Consider the following 21,863-nt stretch of genomic DNA (forward strand, 5'->3'; position numbering starts at 1 on the left):
CAATCACATTTCGGCGCAGGCTTTGCAACAGACTTTGCAAACAGACTTTTACGATATGGATTCGACAGTAATGCAGTAACATGTAAGTAACTTACATGTTACTTACAAGTTACTCCTTCTGTTCTAATGCCTGATCTGATATGTAATGATTCATGTACGGTCAGATGTTCTTTGTCTATGTGTCAGTAAATCAAACCAGTGACAAACGGTCAACTTCACGTTGTTTCTCTTAGTAGGATGAAAATAATCTGTTATTTAAACAGTGATTCAATTATATAAAGAAAACGATCAAAGAAAGCTCCCTTTTGCAATTGTTTGGAGCTGTCAATCAAACATATTTCTAAATTATGACAATTTTGGATGTAAAAACCATACTAACATTATAAGTGCACCCCAATAAACATTATAAAACAACGCCGTTCATGACCCCCTTAATATCAGCCATAACATTAACGTATTATCAGCTTATCAGACTCAACCTTCACGTTATGTACAGTATTAACCCATAGTTCTCCATTTGTTTGATCATTTTAAAGACTATAACTTTGACAAGTTTATAGGTGTATATATATTTGCCAAGTCAGATTTACTGAATTCTGTTTATCAGCTCATGTTATTTTGTCTTTGCCTTACTATCTGCTGCCAATAGTTAACATTTTGTGTTTAGTACTGTGGGAGAGTGACCCAAGAAGTCATGTGACAGAAGAGAGAGAGACCGAGCGAGAGAGAGAGACCGAGCGAGAGAGAGAGACCGAGCGAGTGAGAGAGACTGTATTATTGTTTCTATGGAAAACACTCTTATTTTCTTCTTCCACATCTACACGCATCAGTCCCTAGGGCAGGGATAAAATCTCTTCGCAGATGTCAGAGAGAATTAGCTCTCCTTAGAGCCGAGCAAGAACTTGCTGTCTGTCCCTCCGTCTCTCTGTCCAACTATCAAATCCATTTCTTAAGGGTGTTTGAGAATTGCCTCTCAAATAAGTGTTGACTAAGTATGTGGTGGGCGGATCCTTTATATAAAGTGCTCTGATTTATGCCGTAGGTTTTGCATTTTAATCCCCATTTGATTACAGCGGGAAGGAGCACGCTGGGAGAAATATCTGTGCCGGCACAGCGTGTTTTAATTACAGTAGCTGCTCCGAGGGAGGACTGTTCTTGGAAAACAAGGCTGAGGGGGTTTATTAGACTGGGGAATAATATATTAAAAAACAATGCAACGTGTTAATGGCCTTTGTGTTGGTGTGAGAGGCTGATAAGTGTTTTTCTCTCTCCTTAGGGGTCGTCCTGATGGAGATCTCAGATGTCCACCGGAAAGTCAATGTAGAACTGGAGGAGAACGTGAGTGTGTCCTGTTAAGTGTGTGTTTGTGTTTGTTTCCTTGCTGTAAACACATCTTGGGCTGACCGAACACATGCTCGCACTCACCCAAACAAACGATTACCATCTGCCATTTAAACCCATATCAAACATCCTATTTCCCATAAACTTTATCAACTAATTCCTGTTGACGTACAGGCAGTCATATTCGTGTAAACACCAGGAACGAGTGGAGGAATACGGCAGACACACCTACTGCCTGTTTTTTTTTTTTTTTTCTTTCTTTTTTTTTTATTATCAGAGCAAGTTTAAACATGCCTGTTGATCCACCTGAGCCCAAGTGCCTGATGATGACATGGACATTTCTGCTAAAGCGACTGCTGACTACAACCTGTGAATCAAAAACAGGCCACACAACAGAAAACAGGCCGTGTTTGAACAGCTCTTTCTTTCTCGTCAGTCAAATCTGATTTCATTCTCACAAATCTGATAACCCGTGCTCATTCCTAAGTACCTGACTAAGAATTAGCTGGGTAGAGATTCTGATACCAGATATCGGTTTTGTTGTTACTAATATTATTGATAATATTATAAATCTACAAGGTTGACAGCAGCCAAGGCCTAAAACGTGTATTAACATGCATCAATTTTAGTACACTAACATGAGTAGTTAGTCTACATAGTATGACTCAAAGGGATAGTTCATCCAAAAATGAAATTGTCATTTACTCAAATTGTCATTACTCTCCCTCATGTCTTTCCAAACCCAATGAGAAATAATCTTCTAAACACAAATTAAGATATATTAGATTAGGGTCCAATTCTCACGGTAACACTTTAGTATGGGGAAGAATTCTCACTTTTATCTAGTAGCTTATTAGCTTGCATATTGGCTGTTTATTTTTTACTTATAAAGCACAGATTAATGTTTTATTCTGCATGACTATATTCTACATCCCTTAATCCTATCCCATACCTAAATAACTACCTTACTAACTATTAATTAACAGTAAATTAGGAGTTAGAGGAAAAAAGTCATAGTTAATAGTGAATATGTGTTCCCCATACTAAAGTGTTACCATTCTCACTATTAACTTATTATTAACTACGGCTTTTGCCTCAGTAAACTCCTAATTACTGCTTATATTATTAATAGTTAGTAAGGTAGTTGTTAAGTTTGGTAGGGTTACAGGATGTAGAATACGGTCATGCAGAATAAGGCATTAATATGTGCTTTGTAAATCATAAACAGCCAATATCCTAGTAATATGCATAAATGCTAATAAGCAATTAGTTAATAGTAAGAATTGGTCCCTACAAACGTGATGTTCGCACATATATGACAGCTACAAAACTTTATTGTAGCTCGTGCAACGTTTTGACTATCAGGTCTTCATCAGGCACAAACTTTGTGAACTAAGATACAACTCTTTATAGACAACAGGTGATCACCTTAATTAGGTGCACTCTCAATCACACATCAAACTATATAACCCCACACACAGACAGAGAGAAAGAGACAGGAAAAAACAACTCAAATAATATAGTCTTGGGGGGGGGGGGAAACACTTTATATGAAAAACAGATTATTTAGGCTTTTATTCAGATATAAGAACATAGGTCTTAGTTGAGGCCCTTAGTTATGAGAGTGTCCACACTTTTGGTTGAATGGCTGTGTTTTAATTACATCACTATAATCACTGTGTTTTTTTCTGGCCCAAACATAATGAGGCTTGAAAGAGCATCTCGATTAGGGTGACATATTAAAGTTTAAATTATTAAAATGTCATTTACTCATCGCCATGTCATTCCAAACCTTCTTCCAGGTAAATCAAAAGGAGACATTTTGAATGATGTGCTGGTCGTTCTTTTCCATCAAATAACAATGAATGCAGACTGAAGCTTTCAGGTTTTAAAAAGGTTGCAAATGGAAGATAAGTGTCATGAAAGTGTCATTATACCGGATGTTAATTCAAGTAGCTGCTCTAAACATGTTTATAAGGTCTACCTTTCTTAGTAAGATCAAACGGTTGCTCTATCATTACGGTAGTTGACCTGAAAGAGAAAACATGCAGTACCATAGCAGAGTACTTTTTTTTTTATTTTATTTTTTTAGTTCTATTCTGTATAACAATGCTGCATTTATTTAGCTCACACAAAGTAATTTATAACTCAGTTTCTCAATAAGAAATAAAACACCAGCTGAGATATTCATTGGTATATGACAAATGTAAACCACAAATGCGTTCAGTGCACTGCACACTGCGAGTGTTGTGACAAAACTAAACCCATTATAGACTTTGTCTAGTGTAGACCGCTTCATTGATTTTAATGGGAGCATTCATGAGGGTCCAGAAGTGCATTGTTACATTGCTGCTTTGTGTATAATTTATTCAAAATTTGAATGTTTTGTTTTTCATGCTTCGAGTTACAAATCTGCTGTCATTTTCACCCAAGATAGAGACATTTTCTTCTCCGCATGAGATTTCAAGCGTCTGACACCCTTTCTATCCCATATTGACTGACGGGGCAAAATCGGCTCTGATCATTGGCTGTTTTATACTAATGTCCAGTAGCACAGATAATTAATTTAACCAGCCAACACTGATGGCTGTGACTGTCAGATGTGCTTCATGAGGATTTCTCATTATTAGGGGGGGTATGACGTCGATTATCTGCATACGCCGATTTGTGTGGAAAGAGTCATTGCATCGCCACTGAAGTAAATCATACTCGACACTTTTCACGGTAACTGTAGGCAGAATATAGATAAATGATTTGCGTTCATCCAAAGATCCACTGGAGCTGCGAGGCATGAGTTTAAAATGTACTTTCTGCACTTGGTTACAAAGCATTGTTGGTTATTTAATATTTTTTGCATTATTTGTGTTGGGCTGAATTTATGCTGGACTCATGAGCATTTTTATTACTGATAGATACCTTTTAATTCTATGCACTTTTAAGTTGGGATTTTTTTTTTATTATTATTTGCGAAGTATTTTTATGAGAAAATGTGATAACACTTTATTTCAATGGTCCACTTTAGACATTCTTCTAATTATAAGTAACTTTGCAACTACATGTCAACTAGCAGGCATTAGAGTATTATTTGACTGTCTGCTTAATATCTGCTAACACTTTATTTTGATTCTCCCCCAAGTAGGGTTGCCAAATAGGGTTGCCGGGATTTTTCAAAGTTGGAAACTTTCCATGCGGGAATTAACTAGGGCTGCAACTAACGATTATTTTGATAATCAATTAGTTGGCCGATTATTATTATTATTTTTTTTATTTATTTTTTTTGTTTGTTTGTTTGTTTGTTTGTTTTTAAATTTATTTATTTTTTGATTAATCGGATAAAAATCCTAATTTTTTTTTTTTTTTTTTGACAAAAAACACATTATTGCACATCCTGCCCAATGTACTTCAAACAGATGTGCCAATTGAAAACATACAGTGCTAAATTTATCAGGCTACCTGTCATAATAAAGAGAGAACACAAATATTTTATGAATCTATTAAAACTTGTTTAAAACTAAAAATGTTGTTGCCTATTACTAGGCAAATAACAAACTGAAACAACTAAATAGTCATTATTCACACATAATATCCAAAAAAAAAAAAAAACTTAGTCTGTTATTGACTGTAATTGGGCATCTGAAAAAAAACAACAACTATAAAGTGCTTTACTTTTTTCTGCCTTTCTTGTAAAACAGTAAAATCGAAAATTCATGGATAACAACAATAATTATATTGTAGCATTAGAAATACTGCTGTGACTAAAGAACACATACTGGTGGATTTAACCATTACAGAAACATGAAAAATGATTTTTAGTAATCACCAATACTGATAGTTTAGGACAGCTGTGGCACAAACCTTACATTGGGTGGCAGAGGTTTAATAAATTTGTTAAGCACTGTATATTGTGAATATAGTGTAAATCTCTACATTACAAATGAAGATAGTAATAAAGATAATAAAGAAAAACACAATCTCAGTGTTAACCAACAGGCAAGATAAATGTTTTACAGGAACACACACGTTCACTCTGGACACAATTACCTCTTACTGTCATTTCTTTATCCTGTAAATAGGCTATAAGAAACATCTTACATTTAAATTACATGTTGTTATCCCTTTACAGTTACTACTCTCAATAAATACTTGAATGACATGTTGATTTTTAAATCTAAATTTAACTTTAAACAACAGATATTTCAGCAAAATTAATATTTTTGTGCTGAATATTAATTGTCTCCCTCTCTACCGCGTTCCGTCTGTCTGACGCAGGTGCGCGCTGGCGCTCATTCAGTTAAGTTTAACGCAGACTGTCAGGACGAACATTTATGCAAAATGGAAATGCTCGCATGAATTTGTAACATACGGATAAGGATATAGCTGTAGAATTAACGTTTTGTGCTGAGGAAACACATGCATCTGTCAAAGCGCCTGACAGGGTAAGCCATTACGCTAATGCATTAGCTTGAAGCTTAAATAAAGATTTCTTGTGTTTTGGGCAGCTTGGATCACGTACCTTTCCCGCAGCAGCTCACTCTGTTTCCTTCAATATTTTTAGATGCATTTTTGTCCATAGAAATGCGTTATTCAGTGCTGTAATTTGATGTGACTGTCAGATGTTTTCAGTGCACGGTGGGCAGACCCAACTAATCGATAATGAGAATCGTTGTCGATGATTTTCATTATCGATTATTATCGATTTTATCGAATAGTTGTTGGAGCCGTAGAATTAACCAGAATGGTAACACTTTAGTATAGGGAACATGTATTCACTATTAACTACGACTTTTTCCTCAATAAACTCCTAATTTACTGCTTATTAATAGTTAGTAAGTTAGTTGTTAAGTTTAGGTATTGGGTAGGATTAAGAATGTCGAAAAAGTTCACGCAGAATAAGGCATTAATATGTGCTTAATAATTACTAATAAACAGCCAATATTCTAGTAACATGCATGCTAATAAAAAGACTCTAAAATAAAGTGTTAACACAGGAATATATAGAATTTAAAGGGAATTAATTGCAAAATTGCAGGTTAGCCTATAACAGGAAACTTAAAGTTTAAAACTTTAAAGGAAACTTTAACTACTTAAAGTAGTTGAAAAAAATCTTGCAGCATAATCTTGGTTAAAACAACAAGATTTAATGCAAATTCAGTTGAATTTTTACCCTGCGCATTCCTCAATCACATGCTTGCAGCACACTTCTTACTGCATGGCTATTAAGTCCAGACCCCTCAGTAGGTGGTCAAGACCACACCCCTGAACCTTTTTTTGTTGTTCGGTAAAAGAATCAATCTCACAAATACATCAAAGTCAAAAATGTCTTCTTTTTTTTTTTTTTTTTTTTAAATTGTCTTAGTTTGCATGCATGTCTGCTTATGACCAAACAAAATGTTTATATTTATGTTTGTATATGATACAGTTGGTATAAAATACCCCAAATTTCCAGTTAATTCCCTTTAATTTTCATAATTACTGTTAAGCTTCCAACTTGGAATAATTCCAAAATTCCCCATCTTAACTTCCCATGGAAGGTTTCTGGAAATTTTCTGCCCCTTTGCAACCCTAACCCCAACAGACATTCTACTGACTATAAGTAACTTTGCAACTGCATGTCAACTTAATCTACTAACCCTAAACCTAACAGTCTACTAATACTCTAATGAGAGTTAGTTGACATGTAGTTGCAAAGTTACTTTTAGTTAGTAAAATGTCTAAAGTGGACCATCAAAAAAAGTGTAACCAAAAATGTTTTATTAAAACATTGAAAGATAAATGCCAGAAGTTATGGTTATGATTTATTGGTAAGGGTTAATTGTCTAATCAGAAAATAATCAATTGATGTATAATTAGATTAATCGATTGAAAAATAATTGATAGATCAATCGATTGAAAAATAATGAATAGAATAATCAATAATCTGAAAAATACTTGTTAGATTAACAATAGTACTTGTCAGAACAATAGTCGATAGATTAATCGATTGAAAAATAAGTTAGTCGCAGCCTTACTCATGACATTTAGGTACATTTCTACTTCAGTTCTACAGGCTACTATGTTATGTAGTAACCAGAACCTAAAAATACTCCTGTAGAAATATGCAATGATGAAAGGAGAATGTCTTGAATATAGGGCAGACACATCTAAAACACAACAGTGATTCCTCTCATAACAAATGAAGCATTTTTCTGAATGAAGACATGCATTAATGAAGACGCGTCAGTGTCGGAAGTGTAGGCAAACGCTGGGAGTGTGGGATCTCGCTGATTCTCTTTTTAAAGAGGGGTAAAAACAGATTAGTGGAGCAGAAAGGAGGGAGAGGGGTGGGTGGGCGCACTTGTAGCTATGATGATGTAGTGTTGATGCAAGTGCTCTCGCCCTCCTTCATTAGGTTGATGGGTTAGTGTGTGTGTGTGGGTATCCCTCTGTTTGTTTGTGACTCATCTCCTCTATAAGCACTTTAGCTTATACAACAGCAGTAAACTGCCTACTGACTCACCCAGTTGCCTCATTTTCTGTGTGTGTGTGAGTGTTTTATCAATGTAGGCATCTCACCAGCACACTTTCATGCCAAACCATTATCATTCATTTTGTTTGTATCAGTTTGTATTTTTTTTCTCTTTTCATTTTCTCTCTTTCTCTACAGTTCAGACGGTTTCATCGGGAGGTTATTGCAGAGTTGGAAAAAAAGACAGACATGGATGTAAAATACATGACGGTGAGCTGAATGAATATGTTCATCACTGATGAGGAAGCTACTTTAAATACTTACAACAATAACTACACTGAAGCTAATTTAAGGGGAAATGATGTTTTTAATTTTTGTAACTATCAAAAAATGTTTTTTAAAAAAAGCAGTGTTTCTGTGGCACAAAATCTCTGTTGCAAGTTGCAACAACAGTTTTGGATTTGAACAGATTTTTACTTTCTTTCTAAAGTTTGCCGTCAGTATTTTTTTTAAAGAAATTGATACTTTAATTCAGCAAGAATGCATTAAATTGATCAAAAGTAACAGTAAAGACCGTTTCCACAAAAATATAAAGCAGCACAACTGTTTTCAACATTGACAATTAATGTTTCTTGAGCAGCAAATCATTGATTTCTAAAGGATCATGTGACACTGAAGACTGGAGTAATGATGCAGAAAATTAAGCTTTGATCACAGGAACAAATTACATTTTAAAATACATAAAAATAGGAAATAGTTACTGTAAAAAAAAAAAAAAAAAAAATTCACAATGTACTGTATTTTTGATCAATAAATGCAGCCTAGATAAGTATAAGAAACTTCTTTCAAAAACATTTAAATTCAAACAAAAGACCAAAAATGCCCTGAAGGCTCGAACAGTGCTTTACTAACAAAAAGTAGCTGACTTTAGACGTAAAGTAACTGTCAAAGCAGCATTTTTTTTTTTTTTTTTTAAATCAGAGCAATTTTTACAGTATGTCCCACAAAAACATGCTTTGATGCTTTGACCGCATCAAACTTAAACAACTTGTGCAAAATACATCTGTTGATGCTTAAAAACACCCTATTTTATACAAACTTAATTGAAAACCTAGTAGTAAACGACAGTATTAAAGGGTTAGTTTACCCAAAAATGAAAATTCTGTCATTAATTACTCACCCTCATATCGTTCTACAACCATAAGACCTTCGTTCAACTTCAGAACACAAATTAAGATATTTTTGATAAAATCTGAGGCCTGCATTGCCCAGAAAGCTACTAAAGACATATTTAAAACAGTTCATGTGACTACAGTGGTTCAACCTTAATGTTATGAAGTGACGAGAATACTTTCTGTGCACCAAAAAAACAAAATAACGACTTTATTCATCAATATCTAGTGATGGGTGATTTCAAAACACTGCTTCATGAAGCTTTGAAGCTTTACGAATCTTTTGTTTCAAATCAGTGTGTATCAAACTGCCAAAATCACATGATTTCAGTAAATGAGGCTTTGTTACGTCGTAAGTGTTTCGAAATTTCAGTGGTTCACCACTGGGGGACGTGACTTTGGCAGTTTGATACGCGCTCCGAACCACTGATTCGAAACAAAAGATTCGTAAAGCTTTGAAGCTTCATGAAGCAGTGTTTTGAAATCGCCCATCACTAGATATTGTTGGATAAAGTCGTTATTTGTTTTTTTGGCGCACAAAAAGTATTCATAACATTAGTCGCTTCATAACATTAAGGTTGAACCACTGTAGTCACATGAACTGTTTTAAATACGGGTGTGGAACGACATGAGGGTGAGTAATTAATGACAGAATTTTCATTTTTGGGTGAACTAACCCTTTAACTTTTTTAACAACAAAGATTATGTGAAAAGCCATGCAGGGTCTTTGAGAAACACTTCTAGGTAATGAATTTGTGAACTGTTTCTTTTTTTTCTGGCCTAATTTGCTTAAATGAATTGGACTTCCCAAAGGTGAGAGCATGTATGTATTTGACTATTGCCTCTGCATTCTCCGTTATAAGGCTGCGTGTGCAACACAAGGTGACCTAAAAACCACTAATATGTAGTGTGTTGTCACGCTACAGTGCTGCTAGTTGGAAAACGTAGATGGTAACAGGAAAAGCTTGATTATTTTGAACACGGCTACTGTCACACTGCTGAAACTTTAGTTGAATCATTGCTTTGTTCCCAGTTCTGGTGTCCACATATGATTCTCTGCAGATGCTTATAACCTTTTCCTGTGGGAAATAAGCCTAAAAATGGGATGGGAATGAAAACCAGACAGGCTCGTGTCACACTATTTATTTCCTGTCTGCATCTAGAGCAGAAGTCAATCAAACTCATCTTTGCACTTGCACACCATGCGTGTGTGGACACGTCTCCCTGTCCCTGAGTGACACTGATCAAATACTGTCTGTCCACAGGCCACGTTTAAGAGATACCAGACCGAACACAAGATGAAGCAGGACTCGCTGGAGAGATCGCAGTCAGACCTGAAGAAACTCAGAAGGAAAAGTCAAGGAAAGAACGCTTCGAAGTATGAGAGTAAAGAGAATGAGGTACGTTTTTACAGCACGTATATGCAGTACCTATTCACGCACACATTTGTTTTTATTTTTCAAATCCACAGACAAGCATTACTGACAAAAAATTCTTATACGATCAGTAATAAGCCCTGGGAGGCCTTTCATTTTAGAGATGTTCACTTTTTTTTTGTTTATTTTACAAATGGTGTGAAACAAAATATGAATACGAAACAGAATCATTGATCCATAAATAAATTAATTAAACTATATTACATGATAGAAGAATTTTTATTGTGATTTTTATCGCCTCTCTGTACTGTAGACTGTTTATGATTGATCGAAGATAATTTTATTGACGCATTAATTAGGGCTGCACGATATATTGTTTCTGGGGGTGCACAATACTGAATTTTTGCCGATATTTTTCAACTCATTTTGTCAGATTGCCAGTACAGATATAGTTTTTTCTCCCCCCCTTTGTTTGGAAACAACACCAAGTCCTTCCTGTGCAGGAATTATAAGGGCACTTTACTGTTAGCGATTAAAGGGGCTTGAGCCCCCCTGCCAAACCCCACCCCACCCTGTACACGCCACAGGTGATCAGCAAAAAAAATATATACTTTCACTAAAATGCTTCAGAAAATGAGAATGCAGCAAATATAGTTGATAATATAGTTTTTTTAGTTACATGCAGTATATGACTCTGACCGTTCAAACCAGGTTTGTGACGTTTTTTTATTTTTTTATTTTACATTTAGCATTTTTAATCCACATGTTAAGAGCATTTCATAATAAACAATGTTATAATTGGGAAAATAATTTGTAAATGTCAAAGAAAGACAACTAGAACTATGAAATTACTAGTTAACTTTGTTTTCTGCTCATAATGAGAGCATTTTGATTATTATGTATATTGTTTGTTTGTTTGTTTGTTTGTTTGTTTTTGTAGGTACTTATTTTAAACAAAATATAAAAACATAAAACAGCCCTGAACCTCCATACACATCTTTTCTGTCACATGGCCATCTGCCTTACATATGTATCTAAATGTAAAAATTAGAGCTGGGAAACGATTAAAATTTTTTATCTAATTAATTACATTATGTGGCGATTAATTAATCTAATTAATCACAAATTTATTGTACATCAGAGTTGGCTGAGAAATTATCCCCAAAAGATAATTTGAAGTCATTACTGTGTAAAGCATCAAATAGACATTTACAAAAAGTAGATTCAGAAAGAAATATTTTGTTTGATTCAACATATAATTTATTACACAAACTTTTGGACCATGAGGTTGAGTAAATGATGACTGAATTTAAGTTTTTGGGTAATGTGCAGCAAAAATCTCTCCACAAAACTCGCAAGCTCTCAAATATAGTCTCCTCATGGCTCTACACTTGCTCTGATATTACGTGTGTGCGCTCGGTTATGGAGTGTGGGCACCAACCGGCAGAAACATAAATCTGCACCTGTTGTCAAATATTTGAATGTGTTTTGTTGTTTAAATCATGTCATGTCTGTTCTGGGAAAAGAACAGAGTAAACTTTATAGTTAACTGCACAATGTGTATGTAGTTTTATGTTTAAACACTGAATAGTTGTGATATGAAAAGCACTGAGCGCATCCATCTCTGGCTCAGCGCCAGCCAAAGTGTGAAAGCACATTTGAATGTAGCAGTGATTGTTCTGATCTTACCGGTGTTGTCGTATGCTTCAAAGGGTTCAAATCGATCGCCTTTCGCCTTTTTTATCTTGAATTTTATGGACATTCTAACTGCATTCTTAGGTTATATCAGGCATTGAGTTGTTGCCCTGCTTCATATTCATCATCAGTCAACTGTAGGAAATGTCAGATGACCTATGTAGGTCTGGCAAGTGCGTTAAATGAGTTTAAAAATTTTAATGCGTTATTTTTTCCCATAATTAATTAATCTAATTAACGCGTTAAATTCATATCCCTAGTAAAAATAATAATAGCTTGATAAAACATCTGATCTTACCTTTTAATATTCACATCCAGTTGGGCTGGATTTTTTTTATTTTTTATTCTTAGACACAACTGCTTTGGCTCTCGTGATCCAATATCCTCATCTTTGATGACTATTTTGGATTTTTGTTTGTTTGTTTTACAAAGTACAAACTGCTGCCCCAATGGAAATGCACCTAAAAAGTATTTTCCGGACCTCTGTTGGGAAGGAAATCTAGAGAACGGACCTCTTGAAACTTTAATAGAATACCCCTGATCTAGAGGTCTGCTACCCAACCCGAGCCCGACGGGTCCCGAAGAACTCGTGGGTTTCGGGTCGGGTTCAGGATAAAGTTTCATGAATGGGTTCGGGTCGGGTTTGAGTCTGTAACTAAGAAAAACTATATAGCCTAGGCTATATAAGGTTTGCGTGCCATCTTCGGTGTTGTGGCCGAAAGAGCACGCAAAAGTGGGAGCACATTTGTAATTTATATAATAACAGCGCTCTTTCGGTCACAACACAGCAGACAGCACTCAGACCTTTAACTATGAGGGCGATAAGGCAAACAATTACTGAGGGAATACTTATTACAGTGCCAAATGATGCAGGGAAATGACCCAGGGAATAGCACAAAATTACACAAGCCTCTAAAATTAATGTGTGTGTCAAGTGAACGACTGTAAACTGAGCGCAGCCGCAAATCAAATAGCCGTGCTGTCTTAAATCTGTCTTAAAGCTCAGAAATCAGAGCTTTGTCAAGAGTGTCAACTAAAATACTACATCATTTGATATGTATATTTAAATGTTTTAAACCTTGCATGATGTGATACACGAATGAGTGTTAACTCTATGAATGAAACAAGCCAAGCGTGTTCGTAAATCAAATAGCTGCGTTTCTCTCGAGTCTCTCAGAAATCAGCTCTGTCAAGAGTAGGCTACTATCATCTAAAACACTACATCATACACATTTTGTATTATTTGATATGTGTATTTAAATGTTTACATGACTGAGTGCAAACTATATGAAGCGCGATGGCATGTAAATAGTGTCTGTGTCTTTTCTACTACTTAATGTTTCTGTCTATTTAAACGTTGTACGATATGATCTTGTCGTTTCAACCAATGAATAGCTCAGTGGTTACATGCGGTTGTGTGTCTTACAAAGCTGTCTTGGCTTATGATAGCAAGATACAGCGACGGATTTTGGGGTCGGGTCAGGTCAAATGATCCGGATTCAGGCCTCAGTTTAAAGCCCGTGCGGACCTCTTCCCTGACATGTGAACTAAGGTTAATAGTTCGTCTTGGATGCTGCACACTAAAATACACAGTAACTTCTAAACAGGTCTTTGATGGTTAATGTGTTATCCATTTATTTTTATGACTGGAACAAGGATGTCAAAAGATATAACGATACAAGTATTTCTGCTTCTGTTTCAAATCGGTACCCACACAATGTCCTGCTGACAGGAGGCTTGTTTTGAATGCTTGCATGCACATGAACACACTTCATGAAGAGCTTTCGCTCCCTGTGGTTGCGCATGAATGGTCAAACGCACCTCATGGTCAAACTGCCCGTCTAGACAAGTATTATTGTAAACACAGTTGGTTAGTGAACGTAAACGGGTCAACAAAGTAATTCTGACAGCCATAAATATTACCATTACCACTTATTTTACAGTTGTAAAATGTAAAATAAAATTATTATTTATAGCCATACTGATATAATCACAAAATTTTGGTCAAATTCTGCAGCCCTACAGCAAACCTGGATTTTTTTTTTTTTTTTTTTTTTTTTAAATTCAGAAACTGAATAATATAGAGTGTAAATGTATACTGAGTAGAAATACACAGAGGGTGTTGTTAACCTGTGTTGGTTGAGATATAAAATGCCCCATCAGATGGTGCATTTCTCCACCATCTATCATATATCATAATCTAATCGCAAGTATAATTTTTTCCCCCAAATGCTGTAGCCTTAGGTCTTACAGTGTAAAAGGCCTGCTTTTATGGTTTAATAGACCTGCCACCGTCTATTAAGATGTCATAATAATCAAATAAATTATTGACAAGCAAAAGAGAAAACCACTCATTGCTTGAACTATTTTTTTGTTCAGAATCGAAAAACTTCCATGTATCAATAATGGCATGTATCCTTGCAGTACTGAGTTAGTTAGTTTTTAGTTAATATTTCAGTGTGTATTCACTAGCCTATTAACTGTGGTATCTGTCATCATAAAATCTTGGTATCGTGTCAGCCCTATCTGGAATGTTGAACTGACCAATCAGCATGCAGGACTGGAACTGTCCATTTTATAGATATATTTTAATAATAGCAGCATTCTGCAAACCCACACCCTGCCACACCTGGCACACAGTCGAATGTCTGCCACTCGACATTATCAGATGCAGGCTTGTGTTCATATGCAACATGTTCATAAAGGAGTCGTTCTCGTTGCTTATCTCGAATGAGGGAGAAATCCCACACAAACACCTCCATAAACTCTGTCTGGGTGTGACCGTAGTGAAGGATCCATCCCCTGTATAAATAAAGTCCACTAGCAAACAGCTGTACGTGAAATCTGACCCTAATCTTGTGATCTGTAAAGGGCAGGCGTGTTTATTCATCATAAGCACCTCATGGTCGCCAGCCCAGAGTGCAGACTCTCTGCATACAGTCTGTTCATCAGGGCAGCCTGCAGAGATTAATTACTTTTCTCTGTGCGTCTGCGCCCTGGTGGCTAATGTCTCACCTCACCGTGAAATTTACTGTCAGATTTCTCTCTCACACACACACCCGTCGATGATGGATGGATGTGCCAGTCACAGCGGGGTCTGTGATAAGAGACATACCTCTTCCCTTTGTTTGTTCCAGACAGCACATCATTGACATCCTGACATTTCAACGGTCCCCTGTTCCTCGTAATCAGTCTCTGCTGACCTCGACAAGCTTTTGGTGTCATTTCCTACTAAATAAACTCTTCCTGAACGCCAGGCTTGCGTACTTTTTGATGGTACCATTTTGATGGTTTATTTTTAATTGCATTGACTTTAAAGGGATATTTCACCCTAAAATGAAAATTACCCCATGATTTACTCACCCTCTAGCCTGGAACACACCAAGCCGATGCCGACGAACTAGTGGTGATGAAAGCAGACTGTGGGGTTGGCTCACGTCGGCAGCGTCTGTGTCCAAAGTTGACCTGACACACAAAACCGACAGCCGACGGCCAAGTAGTATGTCCGTTCTGCGCCTCTTTCCGTACCAGCAGGTGGCAGTAGCTGAACAGCCAATCAGAATGATCAGATGGCCCGACGAGCTCCGATGCCGGTTCGAATTGGCCAAAAAAAAGCAGACGAGGACCAACTTCAGCCGACGGTGCGGAACACACTGAGAAAACTTAGCCGGCCGACGAACAAAATCTGCCGTACGGCCATTTGTCGGAAACTAGTTATTTTTAGTTTTTAAAGTTATAAATATGGATACTTTTCTTACACAAATGTATTGTTTCGCTTCTGAAGGCCTTTATTAACCCTCTGGAGCCGTATGGTTATCTTTTATAGCAGATGGATGCACTTTTTTGGGAATATTGTGAAATTATTACAATTTAAAAGAACTGTGTTATATATTTCCAAGTGTAATTTATTCCTGTGATCAAAGCTGAATTTTTAGCATCATTACTCCAGTTATCAGTGTCACATGATCTTGAAATGATCATGAAATTAGTTTTAAGTGTATTTATTTTTGCAAGTATTTCAAGTTTGCAAGTATATTTATTTTTGCAAGCTTTCCCATCAATGATGAACATATGACAGCTCCCCTTCGTGTATTTCATGTCCATGTCTGTCACTTTTGATCAATTTAAAGTATCCTTGTTGAATAAAAGTATTAATTTCTTTCAAATAAGAAATCTTACAGATCCCACGTTTTTAAACAGACTAGTCTGCCCAAATTTTTGTAAGTTGACTGTGTATTTCTATGCCTATTAGAGCATCATGTTGTTCATGTAGCAGCATACTAATGTCAGACTCAGTAGGAATCAGTTGTGAGGCATGTTGTTGTTCAAATGAGTTTCATGAGCTTTCATGATGGTTATGAAGGCAGCACGGCCACTCACCAGGGTTTGGAAAAAATCTGTGGTGATCAGTGTGCATCTGTCTTTTTGAGGTTTGCCCGTTTAGGCAGGAATGGTGTGTTTTTCATGTCTTCTCCGCTGTGTGTGGCATGTCCTCTGTTTCTTTTACCTTCCTCCACAGGGGGAGAATGAAGGTGTCCATAGCAACAGACTTTATCACGGGTCTGTGATGATAAACAAGACAAATAGCACACTTACGCCCCTGTCCATCTCCCATGGTTCCATCACAGCTCTCTGGGACGTGTTCGCCTGGACTGATACGCTGGTGCTTTTAACTCTGTGTGTGTTCGTCTAATGTTTCAGAAAATGTAGCTGATATCTCAGCTGAGCAGACTGTGTGTCTGTGTTTGAGATATAGCCAGACACACAATGCATATATGTAAGGGAAAGACCCGCAGTTGTCCTCAATGTGTACACGGTTTGTTTTGTTTTTAAATCTGTCCACTTCACACTCAGAACTACATATTTTCAAAACTGACTAGTCAATTAGTTTGTCTTTAGGATGCACTGTATAATTCAGCTGGTTCTTAGAGGGCTTCTCTAATTTGATTCAATTTAAAGCACTTCCATTAAAATTATTAAAGCTAAAAGAATTCGAAAACTAAAAAAAAATCAATTGATTGTCTGACAACTAGTTGACCATTCTGACCCTGCCCTGCTGTCTAGTGGATGGTTTATTTGTGGATGGTGGTGGCCTGTTTAACCACGCATGATTCAGACTGACTGTAAAATGTTGGCACACAAAGGAGGAAGTGGATTAGGATCAGCTGTAAGGGCCCCAGGCCTTTCCCTTGATTTCGAGGGGTTGCCCTGGGCCAGTCACCACTCTGCGCCTTCCTGCACCACCAATCTTTATTGTTTTCATTTGCCATTTATAGCAGTACCTGTGCTTGAAAAACAACAGAATAAAAGGCTGGCCCTTCCTCTTCAATAACAATTGATCCAGAAGTTTAATGCAGACAGGAAATGTCGTGCCAGGTGTAGCGTGTAGATTACGGTCCCCAGCTGCGAGTTGGGACTGTGGAGTTTACCGTTTTGTGTAGAATACTTGAATGAAGGGGAGTTATTACAGACATAAATGATGATTTTGATTAAACCATTATGACTTTCCACTATATTTTCAGCTTCATCTAGCAAACTTTCACAAAACATCAGGCTACGGACTTTAAAAACATTTGATTTGTGTAATTTAATGTCACCACCTCCTACTACATTAACATTGTTCTGGTGTCTTTCAAATGCCTTTTGCTCATACAAAATGTTTCATAATAGCTAGTTTACTTTGAGGCCCTTACAGCCCCCCCCCCCCCCCCCCCCCCCCCCCCCCCCTTTTTATGCCTAATTTGCATGTTTTCATAATTTGCATATTGCGGTCAACATAAATTTAAAAGAGTGAAGTCACAAAATATTTTAATGCAGCACAATTTCATTTTGAGTAATGAAATGTAAAAAAAAACAAAAAAAAAACAGGCTATTCATCTATGGTACTATCCCCCTTTAAATTACTAGTGTAATATTGACCTTTGCTCCAGATGTCTTTATAATTTTGGGAGAGATGCCCAAACATGATTTCCAAAGAGTAGCTTCCACTTCAGTATATGGAGATGAAGTGGTTAAGAAAGAGAGACACACGGACAGGCAAAACAAGACATGGACAGATAGCTCAAAGATAATTGAGAGCAAAATCATAGTGACTAAGTAACACCAAACAAAAGCAAAATCTCCTTTTTTTTCCTATGGCAACCAGTGGAGGTGGAGGTGGAGGAGGGGAGGGAGGGATGTGGTGCGTTCTTTGGCTTTTATTCATCAGTGAGATCACAGTGTCATCTGTGAGGAGCAGAGATCTGATCTAATCCATTGTGAGATGAATGCTCTCTTACGTCACCTGCATTATGCCGGCATGAGGGTGTGTCCATGTGAATACACCTGTAGCTTCCACAAGCTACTTACTTAACATTGAGGTGTAATAATACCACAGTCATAATTAGTTATGCATTGTGAAGAACAGACCAACATTTACAGTTGTGGTCAGAATTATTGGCACCCTTGGTAAATATGATCAAAGATGACTGTAAAAATAAATCTGCATTGTTTATCCTTTTGATCTTTAATTCATAAAATTAGCAAAAATCTAACCTTTCATTAAAGGAAAAGAGTTGAAAGTGGGGGAAAATCACATTATGAAATAAATGTGTTTTAATTGGCCACAATTATTGGCACCCTTTTATTCAATACTTTTCGCAACCTCCTTTTGCCAAGATAACAGCTCTGAGTCTTCACCTATAATGCCTGATGAGTTTGGAGAACAACTGACAGGAGATCAGAGACCATTCCTTCATGCAGAATCTCGACAGATCCTTCAGATTCCCAGCTCCATGTTGGTGCTTCTTCTCTTCAGTTCACTCCACTCATTTTCTATAGGATTCGGGTCAGGGGACTGATATGGCCATGGCAGAAGCTTAATTTTGTGCTCAGTGACACATTTTTGTGTTGGTTTTGATGTTTGTTTTGGATCATTGTCCTGATGGAAGATCCAGCCACAGCCCATTATTGGATTTCTGTCAGGTTTTGATTTTTATCTGTTAGTATTTGATAGAATCTATGATACCATGTATCATGACCTCCAGCAGAAAAATAGGCCCACAACATTAAAGATCCAGCAGTATATTTAACCGTGGGCATGGGGTACTTTTTATCCATGTGTGCATCAAACCCATCTGGTGGGTTTGCTGCCTAGAAGCTCTTTTTTAGTTTCATCTGACCATAGAAGCCGGCCCTGTTTGAAGTTCCAGTCTTTTCTGACAGCTGAATATGCTGGAGATTGTTTCTGGATGAGAGCAGAGGAAACCCTCCCGAGCAACTTGTGGGGATGTAGGTGCTGTTTGATAATTTTGTTTATGCTTTCTGAGACTCGAGACTCAACTAGTCTCTGCAATTCTCCAGCTGTGATCCTTGGAGAGTCTTTGTTCACTCAAACTCTCCTCCTCACCGCGCATTAGGACGATTTAGACACACGTCCTCTTCCAGGCAGATTTGTAACATCTTTAGTTGATTGGAACTTCTTAATTATTGCCCTGATGGTGGAAATGGGGATTTTCAATGTGTTAGCTTTTTCTTACAGTCACTTTCTATTTTGTGAAGCTCAACAATCTTTTGCTGCACATCAGAACTATATTCTTTGGTTTTACTCATTGTGATGAATGGTTCAGGGAATTTGGCCTTTGTGTTTACACATGTTTATACTCCTGTGGGACAGGAAGTCATGGCTGGACAATTTCATGTTCATGATCACCCTGGTGTGCTAAAAAAATGTAAATATGAATGGGAATATACTTTTACTCATAAAAAAATTCTAGGGGTGCCAATAATTGTGGCCAACGTGTTTTGGAGAAAAACATTTATTTCATAATGTGATTTTTGTTTTTTTGTTTTGTTTTGTTTTTCCTCCCCACTTTCAATTCTTTTCCATTAATGAAAGGTTAGATTTTTGCTAATTTTATGAATTAAAGATCAAAAGGATAAACAATGCAAATTTATTTTTACAGTCATCTTTGATCATATTTACCAAGGGTGCCAATAATTCTGACCACAACTGTAAGTCTTTATTCACTGAAAATCAGCTGATGCTCTCAAATCTAAGTTACGCTTGTGCACAAGTGCACAAGTATTTATTTTTACTTTTTGGCAATTCCATCTTTACATCATAACTGAGACTATATTATGATCTCTAACCGTATTCATTCATTGTGCATGATGAACAGCTGGTTAACTGATAAACAAAAGGTCAGACTGACTGGAGATATGAATGCAGCTCCCTTGACACTTGCTTCCATCACAATGTGGTATTCAGTCTCACTGTTCACTTTGTTCCTTCACAATCCTCACACCAAAAAGTGTGATGTCATCTTCACAATGCCTTGTTCTTTTTTGAAAGCCGTGAACACGCTGCTTATCGGACAGCTGATGAGAACCTGCGACCTTGTTCTCTTTGTGTTCTCCACAGTATCTTGAAACTGTCACTCACCGTAAGATGGACATGCACAAGTTCATCGCCGATGGCTGTCGAGAGGCTCTGTTGGAGGAGAAGAGGCGCTTCTGCTTCCTGGTGGACAAGCACTGCAGTTTCTCCTTCCAGTTTGCAGCTTTTCATGACAAGGTTTGTTACTTCAATCAACACAACTCATAGTTAACTGATGTCATGAACAGGGAACATCGCAGCCATGTTTGATATGTTTTGGTGTTTGTTTTTCAAAAAAGATGGTGTTTTGTAATAAGGCCTGTTCACACCAAGAACGAAAACTCTAACAATGACTGTTTTAGCGTTCACACCAATGGTCCAAACATTGTGTTCACTTCAGTTATACACCCAATCCCACCTATCATCCATTGACCTCAAATATGGCTTATCATTTGAAACGTGTAAGTAGTAGCAACTTTACATGGCTGCTCGCTAGGGATGTGACGGTGAGGAAATTTTCCCCCCAGTTAATCAACACCGGTAATACCGGTATCACTGGGGCATTTTCCCCTCCTTTTCCACCAAGCTTTTAAATCTCTTACAATGCATGTCCATTGGCGCAGAGCACAGTGAGCGTTTGCAATTAATTCCTATGGAATGAACTGAAAACACTTGCTTTGCTCCGCGCCAGTAAGACACGCACCATTATGAATGCTCGTGCGGCCGTGCACATTTTACTTTCGCTTTAGAATTAGTACCAATTCAGGTGCGGCAATTGCTTGAATGGTGGGTTCATTATTATTCTTCGTGAAAAACACAACAACAAAACAACAGTACAATGACAAACTCACTTAAATAGGCGCTTTTACATTTCACTTCATCATCTTGTCAGTCAGGAGTGTGGCGAAATGGGTAAAGTGAGGTGAAATCTGACTCCTTCTGCTGATCTGTGCCGCAACTCTTGTTCGGCTCACGCTGAATTGAGCTGACGCGTTCAGTTTTTAATTTAAGTGTTTGTTCTCTAACTGAACTAAATTATTTTTATCACTATAAAAAATCAAAATGACGGTGTGGGTGGTGCCGCGGTGGGCAAGTGATGTAATCGGTGTTGCGGCTGAACACCGACTATCGTAGCAAGCCTACTGCTCGCTCTAACGTTAACCTAGATAAATGTACGCTATTATTAGGCGCATGTCCAAGTGTTTGTGCGGAGTGTGTAAGCTAAAGTATAGCACGCTTACTGCAAGACATGGAGGTGCGGGACCATGATAACAGCGGAAACGACTTAAAATACTGTAATTTTTTTGGTCATACAGATAAGAGTAATACATCATTTGAAACTATAAATGGTCTTCTTTTATTTGTGTAAACTCACAATAACAATAGAACATTGTGCCTTTGTAAAACAAAGAAAACAAACAGGATGCGCTTTTTGCCGTCTCGGTCTTCATGAACTGGAGCGCGTCACAAAAATTCAG

At 37.1% G+C, this 21,863-nt stretch overlaps 1 protein-coding gene across 1 annotated transcript in view; it reads left to right on the plus strand.

Annotated features, from left to right (window-relative positions):
• Nucleotides 1-21,863, plus strand: part of baiap2l1b (BAR/IMD domain containing adaptor protein 2 like 1b) — a 71,058-nt gene that overhangs the window by 24,309 nt on the left and 24,886 nt on the right. Inside the window, exons 4-7 of the mRNA XM_051888692.1 lie at nt 1,277-1,338; nt 7,985-8,056; nt 10,224-10,358; nt 20,431-20,583. Coding sequence (XP_051744652.1) covers nt 1,277-1,338; nt 7,985-8,056; nt 10,224-10,358; nt 20,431-20,583 — 422 coding nt within the window. The remainder of the gene's footprint in view (nt 1-1,276; nt 1,339-7,984; nt 8,057-10,223; nt 10,359-20,430; nt 20,584-21,863) is intronic.

This window comes from Ctenopharyngodon idella, chromosome 3 (genome assembly GCF_019924925.1).
Source record: "Ctenopharyngodon idella isolate HZGC_01 chromosome 3, HZGC01, whole genome shotgun sequence".
NCBI lineage: Eukaryota > Metazoa > Chordata > Actinopteri > Cypriniformes > Xenocyprididae > Ctenopharyngodon > Ctenopharyngodon idella.